Consider the following 23482-nt stretch of genomic DNA (forward strand, 5'->3'; position numbering starts at 1 on the left):
TCCGGCTGTCTCCAGTGAGGTGGCTACTTAGGAAAACTCCTCATTTCACAGCTTGGTTATATCACATGGAAACCAGCAGTGTTTTCACAGAGAATTTGGCAAAACCCACCTGAAACGAAAATGTCCTCAGCGCCTATCTAAGGTTTCTCTTTCCAAAGTTTCGGTTACAACAGGTCAACTGTATGTAGTCCAAAGGTATTAAATGGGAAATTCCAGAAATTGACTCCTAAGTGAGTCTTCAGTTACACACTGTTCTGAGTAGCATGAGGAAACCTCATGCCTTTCCCTATCCCCCAGACATAAATCGTGCCTCTGTCCAGTGTGTCCACGCCGTATACGCTACCCACCCACTTGTCAGTTAATAGTTACTTCATTTATTGGGTGGAGTCTATGGCCCTTCTTTTACTTTGCAACTGTTATAGGTATATATATAAAGATATTCCAAGTTTGTGGTTAGGAGCTGAGACAAATTACCCTTCAGAAGAGGCTTACTACGATAGTTACGGCCGCGGACCGGGTTCTGAAGGGAGAGAGCCTCCAGTTTCAGAGCTCAGAGGGAGTTTCCGGCTCTTAGAGGTTGGGGGGTGAGGGTTTCATACCACACCAGGGACCCAGCCTGAGTGTTAGGAATCGGGCAAGAAGGCACCAGACAGCAGGGTGAAGCTGCAGCGTGGGAAGCCTGTGGCTGCCTTTGGCTGCAAAGAGGAGAGAGAAGAACTTTGAGGCCACTGTAGGCCTGCCCTGCCTGCTCTCCACCTGAAATGGGAGAGGCTGTGAGGGGCATGGCTTGACTTCCCCGCGGTTGCAGCGTCTGCTTTATATAGTGTCCTGGCTAGTTAATGTCCACTTGACATAAGCCAGAGTTATCAGAGAGGATGGAGCCTCGGGTGAGAAAATGCCTCCAGAAGATCTGGTTGTAGGGCATTTTCTTAATTAGTGGTTGGTTGGGGTGGGCCCAGCTCATCATGGGTGGGGCCACCCCTGGGCTCTTGGTCCTGGGTTCTATAAGAAAGCAGGCTGAGCAAGCCATGAGGAACAAGCCAGTAAGCAGCATCCCTTCATGTCCTCTGCATCAGCTCCTGCGTCCAGGTTCCTGACCTGTTTGAGTTCCTGCCCTCACTGCCTTTGATGATGAACTGTGAATGAAATAAACCCTCCCTGGTCATGATGTTCCACCCAGCAATAGTATCCCTAACTAAGACATCTATTTTTTTAAGATTTATCTTATATTTATTTATGTGTATGTATGTCTCTGCATGTGTGTGTGCACATATGTGCCTGGGACGGTTGAAGTCCAGAAGAGGGTGTCAGATACCCTGGAACTGGAGTCACAGGCAGTTGTGAGCTGGGAACAGACCTCAGTCCCCTGCAAGAACAGCCAGCGCTCTTCACTGCTGAGCTGTCTATGCATCCGGTTTGTTCAAGCCACAGCATCTGAGGTCTGCCATGGATGATAAAGACCTCCAAATGCAAAGCACGGTGTGGTGTTGTCTGTAACTGGGGCGTAGCAGAGAGAGGCCCTAGAACACCACACTTGCACTCAGTATTGATCGCCATATGGTTTTAGAGCTGCCGTGTTGCATGATGAGTTATGATTGTCCATCTCTTCCTGTGACTAGTAGATACACTACACCACAGAGACGTGTGCACAGGGAAAAGGACCATCGCTACAGGGCTCAGAGTCAGCCGAAGATTCGGGCACCCACAGGGGGCCTCGGGACCCTTATTCTAGTCACAGAGATCTGAGTAGTGGCTCTGATCTGGACAGGGATGAGTCCAAGCACAGTGGCCATGTGGCAGTTTGTTTTGGTGGTGTCTCCCCTACACACACACACACACACACACACACACACACACACACACACACACACACACACACGTTTTCTGTTACAGCCACAAAGCAACTGATTCATATTCTGAAGACCTAATCTGTGACAAGCTTGAATGACCAATGGCTGCTTCCCATGTAACCCTCCTCTGTCACTGGATAATATGGGGACCATAGGATTGTGGGCCATGCAGGAGGGGCCCAGATGCCATCAGCTATAGTACATTAGCAGAGTGCATGGAGGTGTGACAACCCTCGATGACATAGGACCTTCTATTCAGCTTGCTTTTAGTGTCCTCTGGTCTTGTCTTTGCCCAGACCTGTGTCCCTTACTCTGCTTGTGAGTCCCATGATGCAACATGGGATACTTCTAATGTGCTGAGAAACCTGTTCTAACAGGAAAATGCAGACTCCTGACATGTGTAGGGTGGTCTTTCGATGCGAGCCCATGATGGCGGTTTCTGCGAGCCGCCACAACTCATTCACGTAAGCCCAAGGACAAGCCACGCTGAGAGAAGAAGGGGCACCTTCCAGAAGCTAGCAGTTCATCAAGCACCAAATGCTGTGAGAAGATAGTGGAGCAAAACCTTAGACTGACTGATTCACAAGCTAAGTTGCCCCACTCCTGAAGTGGGCTGTTGGAAGCAGAAGTTTGGCTTGAGAACTGGAGCTCGGGGACAGAAGGAAGAGGTGACTACATCTGTAACAATCCACACCAGCAGTTCCCGCCTCGGGTCTGCACCAACTGGCGTCAGTGGTTTTGCACAAGAGGTTGCCTGTGTTGGCAGCGGCTCTCAGGGGAAATCTAGGGGGGTGGCCGGGAAAGGTGCCTGAGTGGGGGTGCTTTTGTCCTTGAGAAGCACAGAAAGCTCCGAGGTCATTCCATCCCCACACCCCACTGGCCAGAGGCTTTAGCAGCAGACAGCTCTGGGTATCAATGGTAGCGAGGGTGCTCTTCCTGCTGGCTCCGCCTCAGTGCAATGGGCAGGGCACTAAATGCCGGTACTCGCGTCCACCATGCCCACACAGGAGTCCAGGGAAGGCTTGGGCTGCGTCCACCCTCAGGAGCTCAGGCTCTGGCTTTGTTCCTCATTCTTCAAGTCTTCAGGTCTCTCTAAAAGTAAAAACAGAGGTCATCATTTTCCCCCTGCAAGCCATGTCTTGGACACTGTGACTCCATGGGCACCTAGATTTCCCATTAAATGTTACCAATGGTCACTGTGGAGATCTGGGTCTCTGAAGGAGGAGGCTGCCAGCTCTGGAGGGCTCCCACCCAGAAAGGCCTCTGCACTTTTCATCTCTGCCTAAGATTGTCCCCAGACTGCTATGTGAAGGCGCTGGGTCTCAGCTGCATATCCCTGAGGCCTAATATGAGCCAGAACAATTTTAAGCCCTAACTGGATAGGGAAATGTGAGGAGCAGAATGGAGACGATAGGATGGGGATCTCTGGGGCTGACAGGTAGGACAGTGCGGCCAGGTGAAGGGACTCTTGGAAGGGCCTCCAGTGAGACAAGTCAAACCTGGGATTCCTCCTACAGAAGGGAGGGGCCTTCCGGCTCTTCCCTGTGCTATTTGGAAGCAGGTGTGTGTGGCAGGTGACATCTCCTGCAGGTCCTCAGTGGTCAGGACAGCTGATGGCTGAGACGCCCTGAAGAGACCCTCAGAAAGCCTAGTCAGCCACTGTGGCAAAACCCCTTAGAGAACAGACAATTCCAGAAACTGCCAGGCCTTTTCCTGAGGGCCGGGGAGTCTCGGTACGCCAGCCTTCCTAAAATGGTATTCAAAACATGAAGATCACCTGGTCCCTGCCCCAAATCCCCAGTGGGATTGGCAGGAAGAGGGAACCGAGGGTCTTCAGTTTTAACAAGCAGTCAAGGAAGGCTTTGTCGAGCCCAGGTTTGGTATCTGTTTATCTCTCTGGGCAGTCATGCTGAGGTCCTGGTCTGGGTTTGGCTGTACTCTTCATATGTGTCCTTACTGACTTGGGAGCCCTCACTTGTCCAAGATCCCCATCTATCATGAGGAAGATTCTAAGACCCATCACAAGGTAGAGAGCCTACTGTCTAGGACCCCGCCCCCGTCATGACTTCCCAGCCTGAGCCCCTCCCTGGCTGCCCCATATTCCTCAACAGTGTGAAGCGCCAGGGGAGCTGCTCCTTTGCTTTGTAACCTCTGGTGGTTTAGACTTTCAGAAGAGGCTCAGTCACGTGGGAGCTGTGTCCCAAGAGCACCCACATGAAGGCACACTTGCTTACATTTGGGGGGAGCCAGGGGGGGTGAGACAGGGTTTCTTTGTGTAGTTTTGGTGCCTGTCCTAGATCTTACTCTCTAGCCCAGGCTGGCCTCGAACTCATAGAGATCCACCTGGCTCTGCCTCCCGAGTGCTGGGATTAAAGACGTGCCCCACCGCTGCCCGGCCACACTTGCTTTCTGAAGTTCCTCGATGGCTTGCTACACCTCCCGTGTGCACGTGGTCTGTCTGCATCCTAGTCTCATCCCACAGTGTCAGTGGCCTCTGCACAAGGAAATCACCTGCTCAGATGCCCATTTCCATATCTAGCAAAGGGAAGACAAGTGTTGGCTAAATGCTGTACTGTGGTACCCGCAGACTGCTCCCACAGGCGGCTTCCTGCCGGCCTGTGACCAGCAAGCCAGGCCTCCATTGGGCCAGCCCTAATGGGCTCCATCATGCACAGTAGGTAGAAGCAAGGCTGCAGAAATGATTAGTGATGCTAAGACCCGAACAAGCCCAGGCGTCACCGGCCACTGCTCCACCCCTACCCCACCCCAACACAGGAACCCTGTTCAGTGCCCTGCCTCATTTAAGGCTGAAATTCAAATGAAGAAGCCGAGGGCTGAGGTGCAGCTCAGTGGTGGAACCCCACCTAGCACACACAAGACCTTGCATTCAGTCCTCAGTGCTAAAGAAGAAAAAGAAAGCTGGGCAGTGGTGGTGCACGCCTTTAGTCCCAGCACTTGAGAGGCAGAGGCTGGCAGATCTCTGTGAGTTCAAGGACAGCCTGGTCTACAGAGCAGGTTCCAGGACAGCCAAGGTTACACAGAGAAACTGTCACAAAAAAAGCAAAAAAAGAAAGAAAGAGAGAGAGGGAGGGAGGGAGGGAGGGAGGGAGGGAGGGAGGAAGGAAGGAAGGAAGGAAGGAAGGAAGGAAGGAAGGAAGGAAGGAAGGAAGGAAGGAAGGAAGAAAGGAAGGAACCTTGAGTTAAACCAATAATGAAGAAATAGTAATTAGGGCTGGGGAGATGGCTCAGAGGTTAAGAGCACTGGCTGTCTTTGCAGAGGACCTGGGTTTGATTCCCAGCACCCACATGGCAGCTCATAGCTGTCTGTAACTCCAGTCTCAAGAGATCTGATGCCTCCACAAGCATCAGGCACACACATGGTGCACAGACAGACTTGCAGACAAAACACTCATGCACATAAACTAAAGATAAAACTTTAAAAAGAAAAGAAGCAGAAATGAACGCCTGAGGAGTGCTAAGGCAGTTATTGAAGGTAGCTTTTCTTAGTCAGTTGCTTCAAATGACAGGAGCTCCTTTAAAAAGATCTTAGAGGGGGCTCAGAGGTTAAGGGCACGTACTACTCTATACTGTAGAGGACTTGGGTTTCATTCCCAGCTCCCACATTGAGCAGTTTACAACAGCCTGTAACTAGTTCCAGGGGAATCTGACCTCCTCTTCTGACCTTGGAAGACACTGTACACACACACACACACACACACACACACACACACACACACACACACACACCATCAAAAATTAAAATAAGATCTTTAGTTAATTAAATAATCTTTTTTTAAAGGTTTGTGGTGTAGCTCAGTGGTGGAGTACCTGCCAAGCATGCATGAGGCCCCAGGTTTGAATCCCAGAATCCCATTAACCAAGTATGTTGGTACATGCCTGTTATCCCAACACTTGGGAGGTGGAGGCAGGAAAATCAGAAGTTGAAGATTATCCTCAGCTACACAATGAGTTTTAGAGGCCAATCAGGGTTTCATAAGACCCTGTATCAAACACCACACACACACACACACACACACATATATACACACACACATACACACACACACACACACACACACACACACACACACACACACACACACACACGATATATATAAGGTTTTGGAAGCCCACAGCTGATCGCTGGAGACTGGAGGGCAGGAAGGGACATGGTTTTCCACTGGGATGATAGGAAAGTTTTTGGAACTGAACAGAGGTGGTGGCCGCACACGTTAGTGTGTCAAACGCCCTGGGACTGTTGTCTTTTGAAAGTTTGTCTATGCCACATAAATTTCACCCCTATTATGTCACGTGAAAATATCTTTGAAACTGGACTAGGGGGTGACATGAGGCCAGTCCGAGAGAAAGTTAGTAAATATTCGCCTGGTGCTTGGTCCCTGGCTTGGCCTCCAGCCCTTTCCCACTCAGAGGGAGAGGGGTCGTGGGCATCTGGCTCTCCCTACAGCAAGGACTGTGTCTAAGAACACTGGTTCTGTGCCTGGTGCCCAGTGAGTTCAGTTCCCTGGTGGCTTAGGGTTTCCCTGTCTTCTTCCTGCTGACCAGGAGGCTCTGTAGGCCTGTCCTGCGTCCCCTTCCCTGAAGCAAAGCTACTCAGACCCCTCCTGCTTAAGAACTCTGGACCACTCTGACTCTGAGCAAGGCATCAACTTCACAGGGGCATTGGGGGCCGGCCCCCTCACCTGGCTCTACCTCATCTAGACTCAACCCCCCCCCTCTGCTCCATGCACATATGGCATCCCAAAATCACCCCCACTCCCAGGGGACACCTCACCCACTGGTCAGCTTTTTCCCTGCTGAGTCAAGCAGGTCCTTTCTTCCTGTCCCTCCCCTGCATGCCTGGGTCACACCCACAGGGGTTAGCTGTGCCCTGGGGCCGATACCCAGAGTTGCCAAATCAGTGCATAATCAACAGCCTTTCCATCCTCTCCTGGCTCCCCTGGGCAGAGCCGCGGTCACACTGGGTGCAGGGGACATGTGAGCTGCAGAGTCACATTCACGTCCGCTGGGGCACTCCACCCACCTCCAACTGTTCATGAATCCAGTCCAGGAAGGAGGTGATGCGGGTGTAGACTCCAGGCTTGTTCACCTCGGCACAGCCAATGCCAAAGCTTGTTGCACCCACCAGCTTCCACAGTCTCCTCTCCTGGCACACCAGGGGCCCCCCACTGTCTCCCTGGAGAGCAGAAGGAGGCAAAGGTCAAGAGAACTGGGCTGGTGACATTGACTTCCCTTTTCACGTGGCGGGTGGGTGACACCACGGGGCACACTCTCCCTGTGTACTTGTAGGATAGACTCTGCTGTGCTCAAGAGGTGGCCCCTGGCCTGTATGGGAAGGGTTCCCTCTAGCAGTGTCTCCCTCCAGATTCCAAACACTAAACCAGGAAGGTCAACGGTGGCCTGTGTGACCCATTGGAGCTGGAAGAGGAAGGGTGTGCATGAGACAGAACTAACTCACTGTGCCCACAGGTGGTACGCAGTCTCACCCACTCTGGCTTTTGGGGGCCCAGATCCATCAGCTCACACCTGCTTGTGCCTCTAGTTGGGCCCCTACACACTCAGAATCGGGCTGGAGAGGATTAGGAAAGGCAACACCCCATGCCCTGGAAAACTGGGAGCCTGGGTAAACACAGGCCGGGCCACCAGGAAAGCCAGGGATATCTTAAGCAAATTTCTCCCTTATGCCATGTAAATTTGCTTTTTGTTCAGTCACAGGGAAGCTGGCAGTGGCCTGTCCCGTGGGTTGGGTCACTGTACTGGACCCTTGCCTGCTGCCCTGGCCCCCAGGGTAACTGGCTGTCCTTTACCTGACAGCTGTCCACACCGCCCTTCAGATAGCCTGCACAGAGCATGGACGGGGAGATGATGCCGCCGTATACATCCCTGTGGTTGCAGATCTTGTTTGAAATCAAAGGGACAGCCGCGTGGTTCAGGACAGGGGAGGCGTCACCTGCCTCAAAGTAATGAAGAAATGTGCAGTGAGGAGTCTGGCTTAGAAAACAGAGAGACAGGGACGGAAGGAAAAGGGGGGGCCAGGGACACGCCACCCGACACAGAGCAACAAGAGCGAACACCAGGTCTGTAGCTGGAAGGGCAGACTGTCACGGAGCACATGGGGCCCAGAGTGTCCCTGCTGAGTGGGCTGTGTGTTCTCACCTCTGCATCAGGACCACTTACACCCCTAAGAGACCCAAAGGGGAAGAGAAGTGGCAAACAGTAGACAAATGCTTCTTCCCGCAGCCAGCCAAGCCCTTGACCCACCCCAGTCAATCCACACTAGCAAAGGGAAACTCGGGCTCCGGGAGGCCACACACATCCGGACAGGGCTGTATGCGGTCGGCAGAAATGTGTCCCTCCAAATATAGGTGTGGGCCTTGGACCTGTGGCCAGGCCATTAGCCAAGGGACTTCCCGGGCAGACATTCGAGGGCACGGGCATGAGATAGCCTGGATGATGTGGGTAGACCCATGTCAACTACAAGGACTCAAAGAAGGCACCGTCAGAGGAGGAGCAGGGCTTAGCATCAGATCAGCCCGTCGGCCTTGAAGATGCGGCCGAGGCCACCAGCCCAGAAGTGTAGAGGCAAAGGTAAGGGGTCATCAGAGCCACCTGAGGAACCAGCCTGCCGGCACCAGAGACCCCTGAGGCTGGCTAGTGACTTCTGAGCTATGACTGGAAGGTAATGAACACGAGCTTGGCATTGAATCCCAGAGTCTGAGGGGCTGAAGCTGGAGGGTTTCTAGGAAGTTCATGGCTAGCCTGGGCTACATAGTGAGTTCCTGGATAGCCTGGGCTGCAGGGAGACCCTGAATGAATATGTCTCCTAAGGGAAACATGGGACTTCCTGCATGGGTTGAATTATAGCTCCCTTCTTATTTGTCTGTCTGTAACCAAGACAAGTGACCCTATTTGGAACAGACTCTGCTGGGTTTGCTGAAGTATGATCTCAAGGCCAGGTCATCTTGTGTGTAGGGCAGGTTCTAAATCCGACAACTGATGCCATGGAGACAGGGATCAAGGGACTGAGGAGATGGATCAGTTGGTAAAGTGGTTGGTTCAATACCCAGAACACACCTTGCGTGGGGGGGGGGGGTTGGGGGGGGATGGATAACCAAACAACAAAAACTCAACCATCTAGCCATTGGGACTGGAGAGACGCATCAGGCAGCCAAGGAACCTGAGAATGGCTGGAGCCACCAGATGCTGGGGAGATGCTGGGACAGACCCCACCTCAGGCCTGAGGACACCTTGACCTTAGACTTTAGAACTGTGAGAAGACTTGCATCTGCACTTTTGAGCCTTTTGAGCCATCCAGGCCACAGTAGTTTGCTACAGTTTCTAGTGACAGCAGACTGGCCTGAGTCCAGAAAATGCATAAAGGAAAGTCAGTGCTGGGAACCTTGAGCCTCGAGACCATGTCTGCACTCTTGATGCAAGGGACACAGATGTCCCTGGCAGGTATGTGACCGTGACTGACAGTATTGCCACTATCAGCACAGTGGATGCTCCTGGGTAGTACCTTCTACTCCATGCTCACAGGAGAAAGTAGCACACCCTGCCAGCTCTCACAGACATCAGTTCTTTACCCTGTATCCCTGCATGCTGAATAAAACTTGGGGGGTCACCTAGGTGTGCTTCATACACTTGATTTGCAGAGTGAGAGGAGGCAGGAAGGATGGGTGGGTGAGGGCCTCTCCATGGACAAGTACCCACACTTCTCCCTCATAGCCCATTTCTCCCTAGAGAAGCCTCACAACGTCACACTGTCCAAAGATGAGTGACGCCACGGTGGCCCATGGTTACTCAGCAGACTGCTGTTGTGAACAGCTGGTCTGCACTGACCCTGAGCTGGGACCTCCAAGTATCCTAAGGAGACATCATGGCAGAACATTGGAGGGGCCCTCCCAGCCTCTGGCTTCAGCCCACTGACCTCCATCCTCCGTGGCCCCCCATCCCGATGTCCAGCACAGTTTCCCGTCAGGAAAGTTCTCTTCAGAGTTGGGCAGACAGACAGGCTGGATAGTCTCTGTTAGAAAGGGAATAATGATGTGAAGTTCCTGAAGCCACTGTCCCAGAAATCAACTGACTTTCTGAACCCATCTTCTAGGGAGGGATTGGGCCTTGGTCATGGCAGGCAGCCAGCTCAGAGCAGAGGCCCTACCTACTCATTCCCCAGAGTCTATAAAACTCAAGTGTAGCACTAGACTGTGGTGTGTGTCCAGAGCCAGCAGCAAGCCCTGGCTATAAAACCCTGGACAGTAAATAGTTCAGGCTTGTGGGCCATGTGATCACATGTCATCACTGTTACTGGATCCACAGGAGATGTAAACAAAAGGAGCTGGTGGATTTATGACAAGATTTTTTTTTTTAAGATTTATTTATTTATTATGTATACAGGAGAGGATGCCAGACCTCATTACAGATGGGTGTGAGTCACCATGTGGGTGCTGGGAATTGAACTCAGGACCTCTGGAAGAGCAGTCAGTGCTCTTAACCGCTGAGCCATCTCTCCAGCCCCGATTATTATTATTATTATTATTATTATTATTATTATTATTATTATTTAAGATTTATTTATTATGTATACAGCATGTATGACTGCAGGCCAGAAGAGGGCGCCAGATCTCACTACAGATGGTTGTGAGCCGCCATGTGGTTGCTGGGAATTGAACTCAGGACCTGTGGAAGAGCAGCGGAGCAGCCAGTGCTCTTAACCTCTGAGCCATCGCTCCAGCCCCGATTTATGACAAGATTTTACCTGCTCAAATGTGCATTGAGTCACACTTGGCCCTTGGGACAGAGCTGGCCACTCCTGGTCCAGACTTCAAGTGTATACACAGAACATCACACTGTGGATGTTCCTGCTGCCCCAGGTGTTTGTTCTGACAGCAGACTGGCCTGTACCTAGGCTGTGCCACTGAGAGCCTAGCAAAGCCAAGTGACTGCATGTGCCCTGGACTTTCACGTGAGCAGTCCTTGAGATGCCCCCCATCCCGTGTGGTGATAATAGAAAGGTGGAGAGGGGTGGAGACGTATTTAACTCTCTAGCCAAGTACAGCTAGAGACACCTCCTTTTTCTAGACTCAAATACCACCAAAAATAATTAACAAGTAATAGCCCTCAACCCCCCCCACCTCCCACCCCCCACCCCCACCCCCCGCCAGAAGTTTCTTCTCTCTGCTGTGCTAGAAATCACACATTGCAGAGAAGAAGAGTCCACCTTGGAAATAGCCCTGCCTGCCCTCCACTGTGCTTATCCTCAGAAGGTCAGGAAGGAGCCAATGTTTCCTTTGTCCTGTACCACTCACAGAAGAATGCCAGAGAGGTCTAGCAGGTCTGACTCTGTGGGGGTTTCTATAACAGCCAGAGGGCTGTGCTTGGAACTCACAGCCTCTGTCACTGGAGGTGGCAGAATTGGAAAGAAGGGGAGAGATCGGTTCTAAGAACGCCCAGGGAGCTGAAGAGGCCTGGAAACTTCCAGATGCTGAGGAAGAGGGAGGCTCCTGCCAAGCCCTCAAGCTGCCCCAGGCTGGGCCCCTGCTCTTTGCACTGGAGATGCCCTTCAAGAGGCTCCATGTAGCAAACACCAGGACAGGAACGTGCTGTCTGCTCTGGGTCCCTAAAGGCAGGTGACTCTCTCCCACCACCTAGAGGCACCAGGTGGCCTGGCCTAGAGAAGCTCTTACATGCAGCCGGTACCAGATCAGACCGAGAGACCAGGGAAGAACCAGGAAGGCTGTGAGATGAAATTAAGGCCAGAGCCACAGTCGAGAGCAACAAACCGGATCTAAAGAAGGTAAGAGGACTGAAGTCTTAGGAGAGGGCTCAGTCTCCTAACATGCTCAGATTGAAGACACATATCACTTGGGCTGGCAAGGTGGCTCAGTTAACAAAGTACTTGCCACATAGCCATGAAGACCTGAGTTTGGTCTGTGAAACCCGTGTAAAAAGCCAGATGTAATGGCCCTGAGCCTGTTACCCATGCTGGGGAGACAGAGACAGAAGGATTCCTGGGACTTATTGGCCAGGCAGCCTATTAGGTAACTCTAGACCAGTGAGAGACCCTGCTCCCCCAAAAAAAAATCAAGGTGAAAAATCCCTGAGGAACAACCCCCAAGGTTGTTGGTGTTGGCCTCTGGCATCCATGTGCATGCACATACGTGTGCACACATGTGCATGTGCATGCACACAACTTCAACGAGCAAAGATAATGCACTGGTGTCAATCCCCAGCTGAATCAGACATCGGAATTTTCTGGCAAGGACAGTAAAGCAGCAGCCATTAGACCAATGCTTCAACAAGTAACCACCAATGCTCTTGAAACGAGTCCAAAGCAACAGTCTGGCGCAGAAGCCTAGACATACCGTCAAAGGTGAGCGGCTCAGCCAGCTTCATGAGGGCGATGTCGTTGCCCAGCCGCTTTGGCTTGTACTTGCTGTGGTAGATGATTTTCTCCACCAGATGGGAGGGCACAGGACTGTCCACCAGGGACACAAGACCCACCTGGACAGTCCAGGACTTGGGGTGGTACAGGCTGAAATGCAAGGACAGACAGGTGGGGCTCAGGACAGAGCCAGCCATGCTGAGTTCTAGTGTCCCAAGAGCCCAGAGAGAGAGAGTGAGAGATGTCACCAGGTGGGAGACACCAAGGTCCCGCACATCTGTGCCCCACACTGACCACAGTCCCAAGTCCTGCAGGAACACAGAGCACGCCCCATGTACATCCCAGACAAGCCATTCTCTCCACACCACCCGAGAGATAGGCGTTTGAGGGTCGGGCTCAGCTTTGCTCCCTGCAGAGGCTGTGGGGGGGGGGGGGTTCTCCACTAGACAGAAACCGAAACAGGAGACAGAAAGAGAATCCACCACTGGGTTTGAGATGCTTTCTGTGGCTTCCTTGCCATCTAAACTCCTGGTAGACCCAGCTTGATGGAGGCTCAGTGTTCTCTGGGTGCCCTGCACTCCCACCCCATGGGACCCTGCTGTGCCATAACATGATGACAGTAGTGAGCTACAGGAAGGCCTGGGACCTCATTTCAAGGTCTCTTTCCTCCCTAATCTTCCTCCTTTTTCTGCCCTCTCTGTGCCAGCCCGGCTCATGTCATTCCCAGACACAGAGACAGGTTCACTTTAAGAAAGGCAGGCATTTACACTACATGTAGCTTTAGGGTGACTGGCTTCCTGCCTTCCTAACCTGCCCTCACCCCCAGATCACCCCGTCTCCATCTGACCCAGGACTAGGTAAGGCTCTGGGAAGAACAGACTCCACAGTAGCGGGCCCAGGCACTCACTCGTAGACACAGTGCGCAGCCGTGACGATCCACAGAGGGGTGATGACAGAGCCCCCGCATAGGTGGTACCCCTGGAACTGGAGACTGACTTGCCAGGGCCACTGGGCGAGCGAAGACATGTTTCCACCCACAATGCGGGGGCTGTAGCCAGTTCTCAGGCCACAGGCTACAGAGGGAGAACAGGGGTTTATGGGTAATGCTGTCATCACCCTAAATCTCCTACCTGGCAATGTCCCTGTCCCCCACCCAGCAGGAGAGGGTCGGGCACACATGGGGTCGGGCACACAAAAGACTGAGATGTGTGGGGTTTGTGGGAGGACTGTTTCAGAGAGCAGGCACGCTCACCCTGCCCATCAGTGACCTCCTGGCACCTAGCCCCACACTGGCATGTAGGAGACGTGGTCTTGAGCTGTCCCCAAAGGGAGAACCTGACTCCACAAGGGCAGGCTTCCATGTGGCTCCCTACGTATTTAGACACTTACCCGAGCACTTCAAGGTGACCACATAGCCCGAGGCACAGCCCTCCCTACAGTGGAAAGAACAGTTCATGGACAGGCCAACAAGCTGCTGTTCACAGAACGGGGCTCACACACGTTGGACCTGGGGGCCTGGGTGTCCGGAGGAAAACCTGGCTGCAGTGCACCTGTGGTCTTTTCTCCCTGCTTCAGCCTGGGCCCCGATAGGGAGATGTCTCCGATCTGGGCATCTGACTGTTGCTAAGGGAACCTGGTTCTTCCTTATCAGAGTTTCAGGGGTGGGGGTTGGGGGTGGGGTGTGAGTAACTGGTGAATGTGAAAGCACTTTGTAAAAGATGCTGTCTAGCTTTCTCTTCCCTTCCCTGCTTGTTTGCTTACACACACACACACACACACACACACACACACACACACACACACACATACACACTTCCCTGCTATGAGGCAGGCCCAGCACTGGCCTGAAGACATCCCTGTCCATCACTGGGCATCACTGTTGCTCTTCTACTGTACTTCCTTCCTTCCCTTGACAGAACCCTACTCTCCAGGGTTGGGGCTTCACCCCTGCATCCTAGCTTAGACACCACCGTTCTAACCACAGCAGTGAGCTCCGCCCTTGCTCGTGGAGGTGACATTCTTCCCCCTCCCAGAGTGCACCACGGCTTCACAAACCCAGCCTTGTGACTCAGCACCTACGCAGACAGCAGTAGCCACCTATCGAGCGACCTACCTCACGTACACGGAGTGGTGCAGCGTGGTCACCTTGTCATCTGGCAAGAGGTGATTGATGGACACAAAGTCGCTCTGGAACTGCTCCTCCAGTGCGTCCACTCTGAGGTGGTCTGAGCTCACATAGCTGCAGGCACATCAGAAACCCAGACCCAACAGTTATGGAGACTCTGAAATATCCGTCACCCAAGACACACTCACCAGGTTACAGGCATCCCACTTTGGGGACCTCCTTGGGTCCTCCCCAAACCATCAAAGGCTTTATCTTGCTGATGAAATGCATACACCTTAGCCAGGCATTCCAGGCTGGGTGTGGCCTGGCGACCTGCTTGCTGTCCCCCAGTCCACAGCCTGGCCTGCCCACCCACCCTGCTCCAGCCACAAAGAAAGACCACTTCCTGCCACAGTTAGGTAGTCCCCACCCACCCTACTCTGATGCACTTGGCTTTGCTGGAGCCAAGCCTCAGGGGAGGCAGCTAGACATCTAACTCCGGAGGGCCAGGAGTTCAGGGAGTATGAGAGCCTGACCCACTTTGCCCAGCACTCATGGAAAGAAAGCAGTGACTCCAGGACCCTGGGGTCAAGTAAATGGGCTCAGTCAGGAGACGGGTATATACATTTGTGGTGCAGAAGATGGAATTAAAGAGACCAGAAGAGGGTAGAGTATGTCAGCACATACCCAGCAATAGAAGAAGAAGAAGGAGGAGGAGGAGGAGGAGGAGGAGGAGGAGGAGGAGGAGGAGGGAGAGGAGGAGGAGGAGGAGGAGGAGGAGAAGAAGGAGAAGGAGAAGGAGAAGGAGAAGGAGAAGGAGAAGGAGAAGGAGAAGGAGAAGGAGAAGAGAAGAAGAAGGGAAGAAGAGAAGAAGAAGGGAAGAAGAGAAGAAGAAGGGAAGAAGAGAAGAAGGAGAAGGAGAAGGAGAATTATTTAAGGAGTCTTCAAAGAAGGTGGGGAACAAAGTGTACTACAGGTGGCAGCAGTCTGTCCCACAGGATGCCATCCAATTGCTGTTAAGTGTCACAGAGACTCATGTAAGTAGAGTGCAGTGTTCAGCCAAGCATGGGTTTGAAGAAAACACCACCAGGACGTTTTCCAGGCATTTCCTCCCAGGGGAGGTTGCAGTAGGCTGCCTTGATGTGAAGGAGCCGGCTCTTGCTAGGATGTCAGGTCATGGGGAAGACGGGCAGGTTGATGAGCTCACGAAATGCAGAAGGAGCCTATGTGTCACAAGTGGAACCCACAGATCACCTCGGAGTAGCAGCCACCCCGACCACGGCCATGAACACTCTAGTGACCACTGAGCTCCCTCAGCCTTTCAAGGTGGGCGCTGGCATTGTCCATTCTAAGGGAGGAGACTAGGCAAGTCTCACGAGACTGGCCTCCATCTGCACCAAGACTTGAGCCAACTATCTGGACTGTCTGGTTTGGTTTTTGATTTGTTTTTTTGTTTGTTTGTTTGTTTGTTTGTTTGCTCACTTATTTGCTGCTGTTCCTGAGATAAGAGACAGATGTGGCAGAGGAGGGGAACTTCTAAAGGGAGAGGAGGAAAGGATAGACGAGAACACGGAAGGAAGTCAGAGAGACTGGGGCAGTGGGGGTGGTGGTGGTGATGTTTTCATGGTGCCGGAGAAAGTGGCACAGGGACAAGCTGAGTCCCTACCATCCTCTCAGAGGAGAGGAATGGAGGCTAGGATGGGCTTTAGAACCAGGAGCTGCCCACCCTATCAGGTGACTCCCACGTGCCCGGAGACCTGAAGTTCCTATCCAGGGTCTGCAAGGTGCACGGAGGACTTGAGCAGAGTGTGTCTGGACAGTATGGCCAAGGGCAGGGATTTGGAAGGGGAGAATATTCCGGAAGAGAAGAGGAGGAATGAGAAAGAGACTGACAGGAAACAGAGATACCTGATGGGGAAACCGGGGCTGTTTAGGTGTGTGTGTGTGTGTGTGTGTGTGTGTGTGCGTGTATGAGTGTGTTTTATGCTGTTTGAATGTCCTCTTCTCTAAGGAGTAAAGCTACATAATTCTCAACATTGTCTCTGAGTGACTCTTGCAGCCATCAATGAATTTTACTTGCAGCTTATTTCGGAACCCAGGCAGGCATGGCATGCAGAGGAGGCAGGCCTGGGGGACCTCAGCATTGGGGCATCTAGGATCACACTGGCTTAGATCCTCCACAGATGGTAACCATGTAGCTTTGAGGACCTTGCTTCCTTGGTTACAGGCTAGGATGTACTTCTGAGAATGCCACCACTGAGCTTGCTCAGTTCCTAAGATGAGTGTGGGAACCTAGGAACCTGTCTGTGGTAAACCAGGACCTACAGTATTGAGAAGCCAAAAGGTAACGGCACCCTGGGAAACAAGGCAGGGGTCAGGAGGGACGGCCGTGAAAGGGAGCGAGCCCTCAGTTAGGAAAGGCATGCTGCTGCAGTGTGGAAAGCCAGCAGCCGACTCCCAACCCTGAAGATGGAAAGACACCGTCTTAGATGGTCTCCTAAGGCTAAGAGTGGTTTTGAATAACTGCATCCATCCTCTGGGGCTCTTGAGGATGTGTGTGCAGACATGGATGTGATCATCATGACCATGTGCAACAGTGTCCCAACATCTACTTTTTTTAAGCTGCAAAGCACCTAGCTAGAGTATTTATTTTCCACTCAGAAGTTCTGGGCTTACAAACTATTTGCTTTCTGTTACTTTTTTTTGGGGGGGGGGGGTTGTTGTTGTTGTTATTGTTTATGGTTTGCATGTTTTGTTTGGCTGTCTTTTGTTTGTTTGTTTGATTGGTTGGTTGGCTAGTTGGTTGATTGGTTGGTTTGTTTTTGTTGTTGGACAGGAACCCACTATTCAGCTCAAGCTGGTCCCAAACTCTCCTTGTAGCCCAGGCTAGCCTAGAACACACATTGTCCCCTCCTCTGCCCCAACAGTGCAGGGATTACATGTGTGCCACCAGGCCGGGTTGTTACAGTGCTGGAACAGAACCCATGGCTTTGTGCATGCTAGGTCAGTGCTCTACCAACTGAGCCCCTGCCCCAAGGATCTAAATTGCTTTTGCACCTAACTGAAGTCCTGGCCTAGTCCTGAGAACTCTCTTTACACACAATGTTCTGTGACTTGGAGTCACTTGGCTGCTCGGGCCTTGTCTTGCTCTCTGTGAAGGAAGACAGGTCCAAGTGCTACGAGGTTGTCCTAAGAATGAGGTGTGACGTGTGAACGCATCTAGAGAGCTCTTGGCTGTCCAGGAGCAATCTGTCACCCTTGCTGTTTGGCCCTGACTCACCTGGGAAACCCCAGCTGGCCACAGGCAACCTTGGCATGGTGGGTTTTCCAGTCATCGGAGCACACGGTCCTCCAGGCGGCGGCCGCGAACACCTGAAGCGCTGCTCTCTGGCCACTCACCCGCACTGGCCAGGCGTGGGGAGAAGGGCGGTGAGGACCCGTGCAGGCTGAGGCCGGGCAGAGCCTGACTGCAGCCCCAGTCCCGCCACGCAGCAGCCCCTCTTCCAACCTGGCCCACTCCCACCCACAGCCCCTCCCCCACAAGATGCTGCAGTCCCCGTGGCCTGCACCCTGAGACCTCCCCAACTCAGAGCCTGTCTAGTCCCCCCAAGTGAATGTAAGCACACACAAGGTCCTCCCAGAACCTCGCTAGACACATCCCAGCTGAGGGCAGGGCGCGGCAATGGCTACGCCCTGGATCCATCTCACAGACGGAAGGGCAAGTGCTGGGTTGTGTTCACTCTCTGTTGCTTCCTTCGGGGAATGGGTGCGACTCACCACATCGGTACTCATCCTCCCCGTCCTTGCAGTCCGAGACCCCGTCGCACCGAGCGGTCAGTTCGATGCACTTGAAAGATGAATGGCACCTGTACTTCCCAGAGCAGTCGAAGTGGACTGGGCAAAGGGAGGAAAGTGCGAATTCGAGCAAGCAGCCCCTTCCGGGTGCGGCACTAACAGCTGGGCACCTGCTGCACGGCCTTGAACTTGCCCATCAATAATGAAACCTGCATTGAAACTGCATCCCTGGCAGCAGCCTGTTTCCTTCAGGCCCGTTTCTGTCCTGAACTCCAAGGGGCAGGACTGCTGCACCCACAGCCGCACTACTTCCGGGAAGCACAAATCAGGGTGAATTCGGACTCTAGGGGTTCAAAGTCAAGAGCAAAAAGGCATGGCGGTGGCCAACACACCAAGCAAGCCCAGCAAGAGCCCCAACTGAGACCTTTCAAACACCTTGCTTCCTTTTACTCTGGGCCTGAAGCCAATGAACTGTGGAGCACATGGCTGAGCAGGAGGCACATTGTGCCGCCCTGTGCTGCAGTTACTTGAAGGGGAGAATGAGAAACTATATGCTCTAAGAGAGCCCCTTCCTCCCCGTGACCCACTTTCTCAAAAGCCCCACATACCTCCCTATAAAAATAGCCAGGGTGCGTGGTATGGCTTGAATGGAGTTCTTTGTCTGCTCCACCCCAGCCTCCCCCTTCCCATCCCAGAGTCCTGTTTCATCAGCTACCTTTGAGTAATTCTAACTGTGCAGGTACCCTGGTGGCAGAGCCCGGAGCACAGCCAGCAGCCCCTGCCTGCCCGCCCGCTCCCACACTGGCTTGACATTCACACAGGCAGAGAAAACCCGTAGCCCTCAAACCAAAAGGACATCACCCACCGGTAATTAAGGCCAGGCAACAGCAAGTGCAGACAGGGTGGGGGTGGGGGGACTCATGCAAGTTTAAATGCCAGAGCAGGTATTCGAGCACCTACTAAATAATGGACGGTACTCACTGCCCAGGCCGATGGCCAGCGCCAGTATCAAGGCAATGATCCCGATGACGATGATCGGAAAAAACTTCAAAGGCAGCAGGGACAAGATCTGCGCAGCCACTGCATCTGCATCTGAGAACCAGAGGAGTTTGGGGGTGCCGGGAGGGAGAGCCAGGGAGCATTGATGTTGAGTGACATAAAACTTAAAGTTTAGCTGCGTGTTCCCTGTCCCCTCTGTGCAGAGCAAGTACCAGCCCAAAGACAGCTAGCTGACTGCATTGGATGAATGGCCACGTTGTCTGGGTCAGTCTCACCCTCCCAGCTACGGCCCAGCTCTCCGTCCCAGCTCAGGAGACATTGTTGTGGGTTGAAAAGTATCCTCCAAAGGAGCCTTTGACACCCTAACTCCCAACAGCCAAGAATGGGATCTTACTTGGCGGTCGGTCACAGAGAACACAAGTTAGGATGAGGTCCTTAGAGAAGGCACTCATCTTGTATGACTGGTGTCCTCAGGAAGGGGGAAACTTCAACACAGACCCGGACATGCACAGAAGAAAGATGGCAAGAAGAGATGAAGGGAACAGACAGCCGTGTGAAGATGAAGGCCAAGGGCAGAGTGACATGTCCACAATTCAAGGAGTCCCAAAGGCTGTTGGCCAAAGGTCTACATCTGCATGAGGCCTGGCGGGGCCTGTGTGCATCTGTGGGAACAGGGCCTTACTGATACCAAAGCTTTCAGACTTTCATCCCCCAAAAGGAGATAAGAAAACTCTGTTGACTGAGCCACCCAGCTGTGGCATTTTGTCCCAGCAACCACGGGTGAACAGTTTAAGGAAATCCCAGGTACCAAGAATGTGTCCAGAGAGGGTGGTGTGACAGGAGATTTTTTACACCATGTGCTTGAAGCCAGGAGGGCACTGGGCTCTCTCAAATCATCCAGAGCTGACCTTCCCCCACAGAGTCATGCTCAACCTTTGTTCCAGGCCATGCACCACACATGGGCAGAGGCCGCCATATAGGCAGCATATCCCCCAGAATGGGGCTATCCGGTAGCTCACTCACTGTCCAGTTTAGTAAATTTCATGTCTGCCTCCAGATCAGAGCTGGCATAGCTTGGCTTGAAGCTCCTAAAGACTGGGTTACCTGGGCTCTGATTTCTTCAGCTGTCATGGAAAAAGGGAATTGGCCTTTGGGCATATCTATGGAGTGTTTTCTTGATTAATGATGGACATGGAGAGGCTAGATCATTGTGGATGATGCTACCTTGGAGCAGTTGGTTCTGAATGGTATAAGAAAGTGGGCTGAAGAAACCTGTAAGCAGCACCCCTCCATGGCCTCTGCTTCGGTTCCTGCCTCCAGGTTCCTGCCTTGAGTTCCTGCCCTGACTTCCCTGGATGATGGACCACAGGCTGCAAAGCTTGCATAAACCTTCCCTCCCCAAGTTGCTTTTGGTCATGACATTATCACAACAATAGAAAAGCACATTAACACACTTGGGATGGTCGGGCGGCGGTGGCACACGCTTTTAATCCCAGCACTCGGGAGGCAAAGCCAGGCGGATCTCTGTGAGTTGGAGGCCAGCCTGGTCTACAAAGTGAGTTCCAGGAAAGTCACAAAGCTACACAGAGAAACCCTGTCTGGGAAAAAAAAAAAAAAAAAGACACTTGGGATGGTGAGTAAAATGCATCTTGAGAGAGAGGGGGCGGTGCCCACAAAGGACAGACAAGCAGGAAAACCTCCCAACCTCCCTGGAAATGAACCAACAAAAAAAAAAACGGACCTAAATTCATCCTAACATCACACCGACTTTGCTGGTACCACACCCACTGGTGCTCACAGCGAAGGGACCAGGGACCGCAAGCTTCTCACACAGCACAGGGGCGGGACTTTGTTCGCTTCCCATTTGTGTGAGATTGGAGATGTCTCTACACGGCTTAAAAGCAGATGCTGTGTTTGACCCAGCGACGTCACATCTGGGAAGGTATCTTAAATGTTGTCATGGGTGTACACAGATGTCTGTCTCCACACACCCCGTGGGGGGGGGGGGGGCGGGGGGGGGGTACCGGTCCAGAAACTGGCAAACAGGAAGCAAGCTGAACAGCCAGCGAAAGGGCAGCAGGAAATCCTCAGCATCGCCGTGGCCCGCATGGGATGGGGTTCCTAGGGTTCTTTTCCAATTTCGTGAGCCCGTGCCTCCCACCCTGCCCTTCATACTCTGTAGCAATCCAGATGGCTTAAAAAGAATCCTTAGGGGATCCTGGATGCAGGTTGTCCAGAGCTACATCCTGAACTATCCCAGTTCCCACCCTCCCCCAGCCCCAGGGGTCATCATTCCCATTGCTCCTAAGCCGGAACTCTCCAAACCAGCAAGCCACAGACGGCTCTTCAGCACAAAGACCCCACAGGAACATTCGTCAGAGGGAAAAATGCTTTACCTAGTAGGCAGGTGACTCATGACACCAATTGTCCTTTTGGTGGCTACACCTTTCACTTTTAACCGGACCTTTAACCTTTGGTCAGAAACCAGCTTGCCTGAGTTTTCTAGAACGGCTGCGGCCACTATTCCTAAGGACTTCCTGGAGGGCTCAGGGTTTTCCCGGCCAGCATTTGACCTCCTTCAAAATGAACCAGTGTGGAGCCAATGTGGAGCTTGGGTCTCTGAAAACCTCCAAGAAGAGAAGAAAGCAAAACAAACTAAAAAAAAATACCGCCCCCAGGGAGTTAGCCAGTGCCTGACATAAAGGGGTTCCTCCTGAGCACCCTCCAACTCCTGCGTTGGCAAGATCAGGAAAGGGACCTCAGGAAAGGGACGCGTCCGGCTATTAATGTGAAAATACCCAGGGAAGGTGGGAAACAGCAAAGTCACAGAGTGCCTATGTAGCATGTGTATGGCCTGGTTCAATCCCCAGTACAGGAAAGAGGGAAGGAAAAGGGAAGAGAAAGACGGACAGAGGGAGGCGGGAGAGAGAAAGAAAGAAAGAGTGAGAGAATATTCAAGGAGATTCCCCCCTCCCAACACACACACACACACACACACACACACACACACACACACACACACACACACACACACACGGACACTTGACCACATTCCCTACTTCTGCCCAGTTCCCACATCACAAAGTCCCACCTACCTGGTGCCACAGGACTTATTTTCAAATCATCCAAGCCAAAGAGCGATCGGAAGGAGAAGGGGGCTTCGGCTGCCGGAGGATCATTTTCCCCCATGGTGACTATCTCAGGGCCTCTGATGTTGGCTTCCGGCTCCACCTCCACCTGCTTAGCCAGGAGTGAGCGGGATTGGTCCCTGTGGGAAGCGTGGGCACCAGGGGTGCCTCTGTCCCATTTGAAATCCTTTCAGTCAGCTGGGAAGCCCACACCCTGTGGGTTTGTCCCAAACATCTGTCTACTGGGAACACAACTCTCCTTGGACCACAGTAAACAGGAGAAATTGTTGATTAAAAAAAAACAAAAACCTAGAGTTGATAAAAGAGCGGAATTTCGATTCCTCTCCAATAACAACGATGGCAGCCAATCTTAAAACCAGTCAAGTGACACTTTAAAGATAAGCCCTTTTACCACACAGAAGCCACTGTGCATCTGAGTGATTTCTAAGGCTGTCTTCCTCTGCCCTTCAACATTTTTTTTCTTTCTAGCCATAGGATTTACCTGTCCTAGACATAAGATATTCTGAGACTCAATTTGTTTGTCCCAAAATGCAAGCAGCATGAGAGGAAGGCCACGGCCACGCTGGCAGTAGCTTCCCACAAACACAGCCCTTTCCTGGCTCGTGCAGACATGACCTAATTGAAAAGGAAAGTATCCAAGCCCTGGGGACCCAGGCCACCCAGCCAAGTGAGGAGTGGCTGGGAGCCTCTGCCTCAGGCCAAACCCACACAGGTCTCCGTTTCCTAAGTAGAGACTTTCCAGAGAGGGTGAGCAAGCGCAGACATGAAGGGCGCTCTCAGGTGAGTCCCAGGTCATTCCTCCCAAGTATACAACCAGGATATTTAGGAATCTGCTTCTGTCCAGGCTGAGGTCCACAGAGACCCCCTGAAGGCTGGTGAGCGAGCGCCAATGATGAACCTCTGTCTGCCTCCTTCCTGGCTACCTGTTGTCTTTGTCCACATTCCAAATGGAGCTACACACCATTAATAACTACCCTTGTTTCTCCCAATATTAGTAAACGCTAAGCTTTCTGGAAAACCGGCCCCGGGGGGAGTATCCCCACCCAAGCAGGCCTTGGTTGGCAGGTCTCACATGGGAAAGCTGAGCCTTTAACACACAGCGCATCCTGGAGGTGCCCTCCCCCCTCCCCGCCCCCCCCCCCTTACTTACAATTTCTGGAGCCGCCATCGTGTGAAGCAGTAA

The 23482-nt window shown here is 52.6% G+C and overlaps 1 protein-coding gene across 1 annotated transcript; it reads right to left on the minus strand.

The window, feature by feature from the left end:
• Positions 1 to 871: 871 nt before the first annotated feature.
• Tmprss3 (transmembrane serine protease 3) lies at positions 872 to 22462 on the minus strand. The gene is made up of 12 exons (XM_006997722.3): positions 22246 to 22462; positions 19133 to 19243; positions 18134 to 18250; positions 17637 to 17760; positions 14366 to 14491; positions 13642 to 13685; positions 13160 to 13325; positions 12233 to 12402; positions 9799 to 9894; positions 7676 to 7818; positions 6892 to 7044; positions 872 to 2942 (listed from the first exon to the last, which is right to left on the minus strand). Exons 1-12 carry the CDS (start codon positions 22337 to 22339, stop codon positions 2925 to 2927), a joined length of 1362 nt encoding a protein of 453 aa, XP_006997784.3. The 5' UTR covers positions 22340 to 22462; the 3' UTR covers positions 872 to 2924.
• Positions 22463 to 23482: the final 1020 nt, after the last annotated feature.

Source organism: Peromyscus maniculatus, chromosome 21, assembly GCF_049852395.1.
Source record: "Peromyscus maniculatus bairdii isolate BWxNUB_F1_BW_parent chromosome 21, HU_Pman_BW_mat_3.1, whole genome shotgun sequence".
In the NCBI taxonomy this organism is placed as follows: domain Eukaryota; kingdom Metazoa; phylum Chordata; class Mammalia; order Rodentia; family Cricetidae; genus Peromyscus; species Peromyscus maniculatus.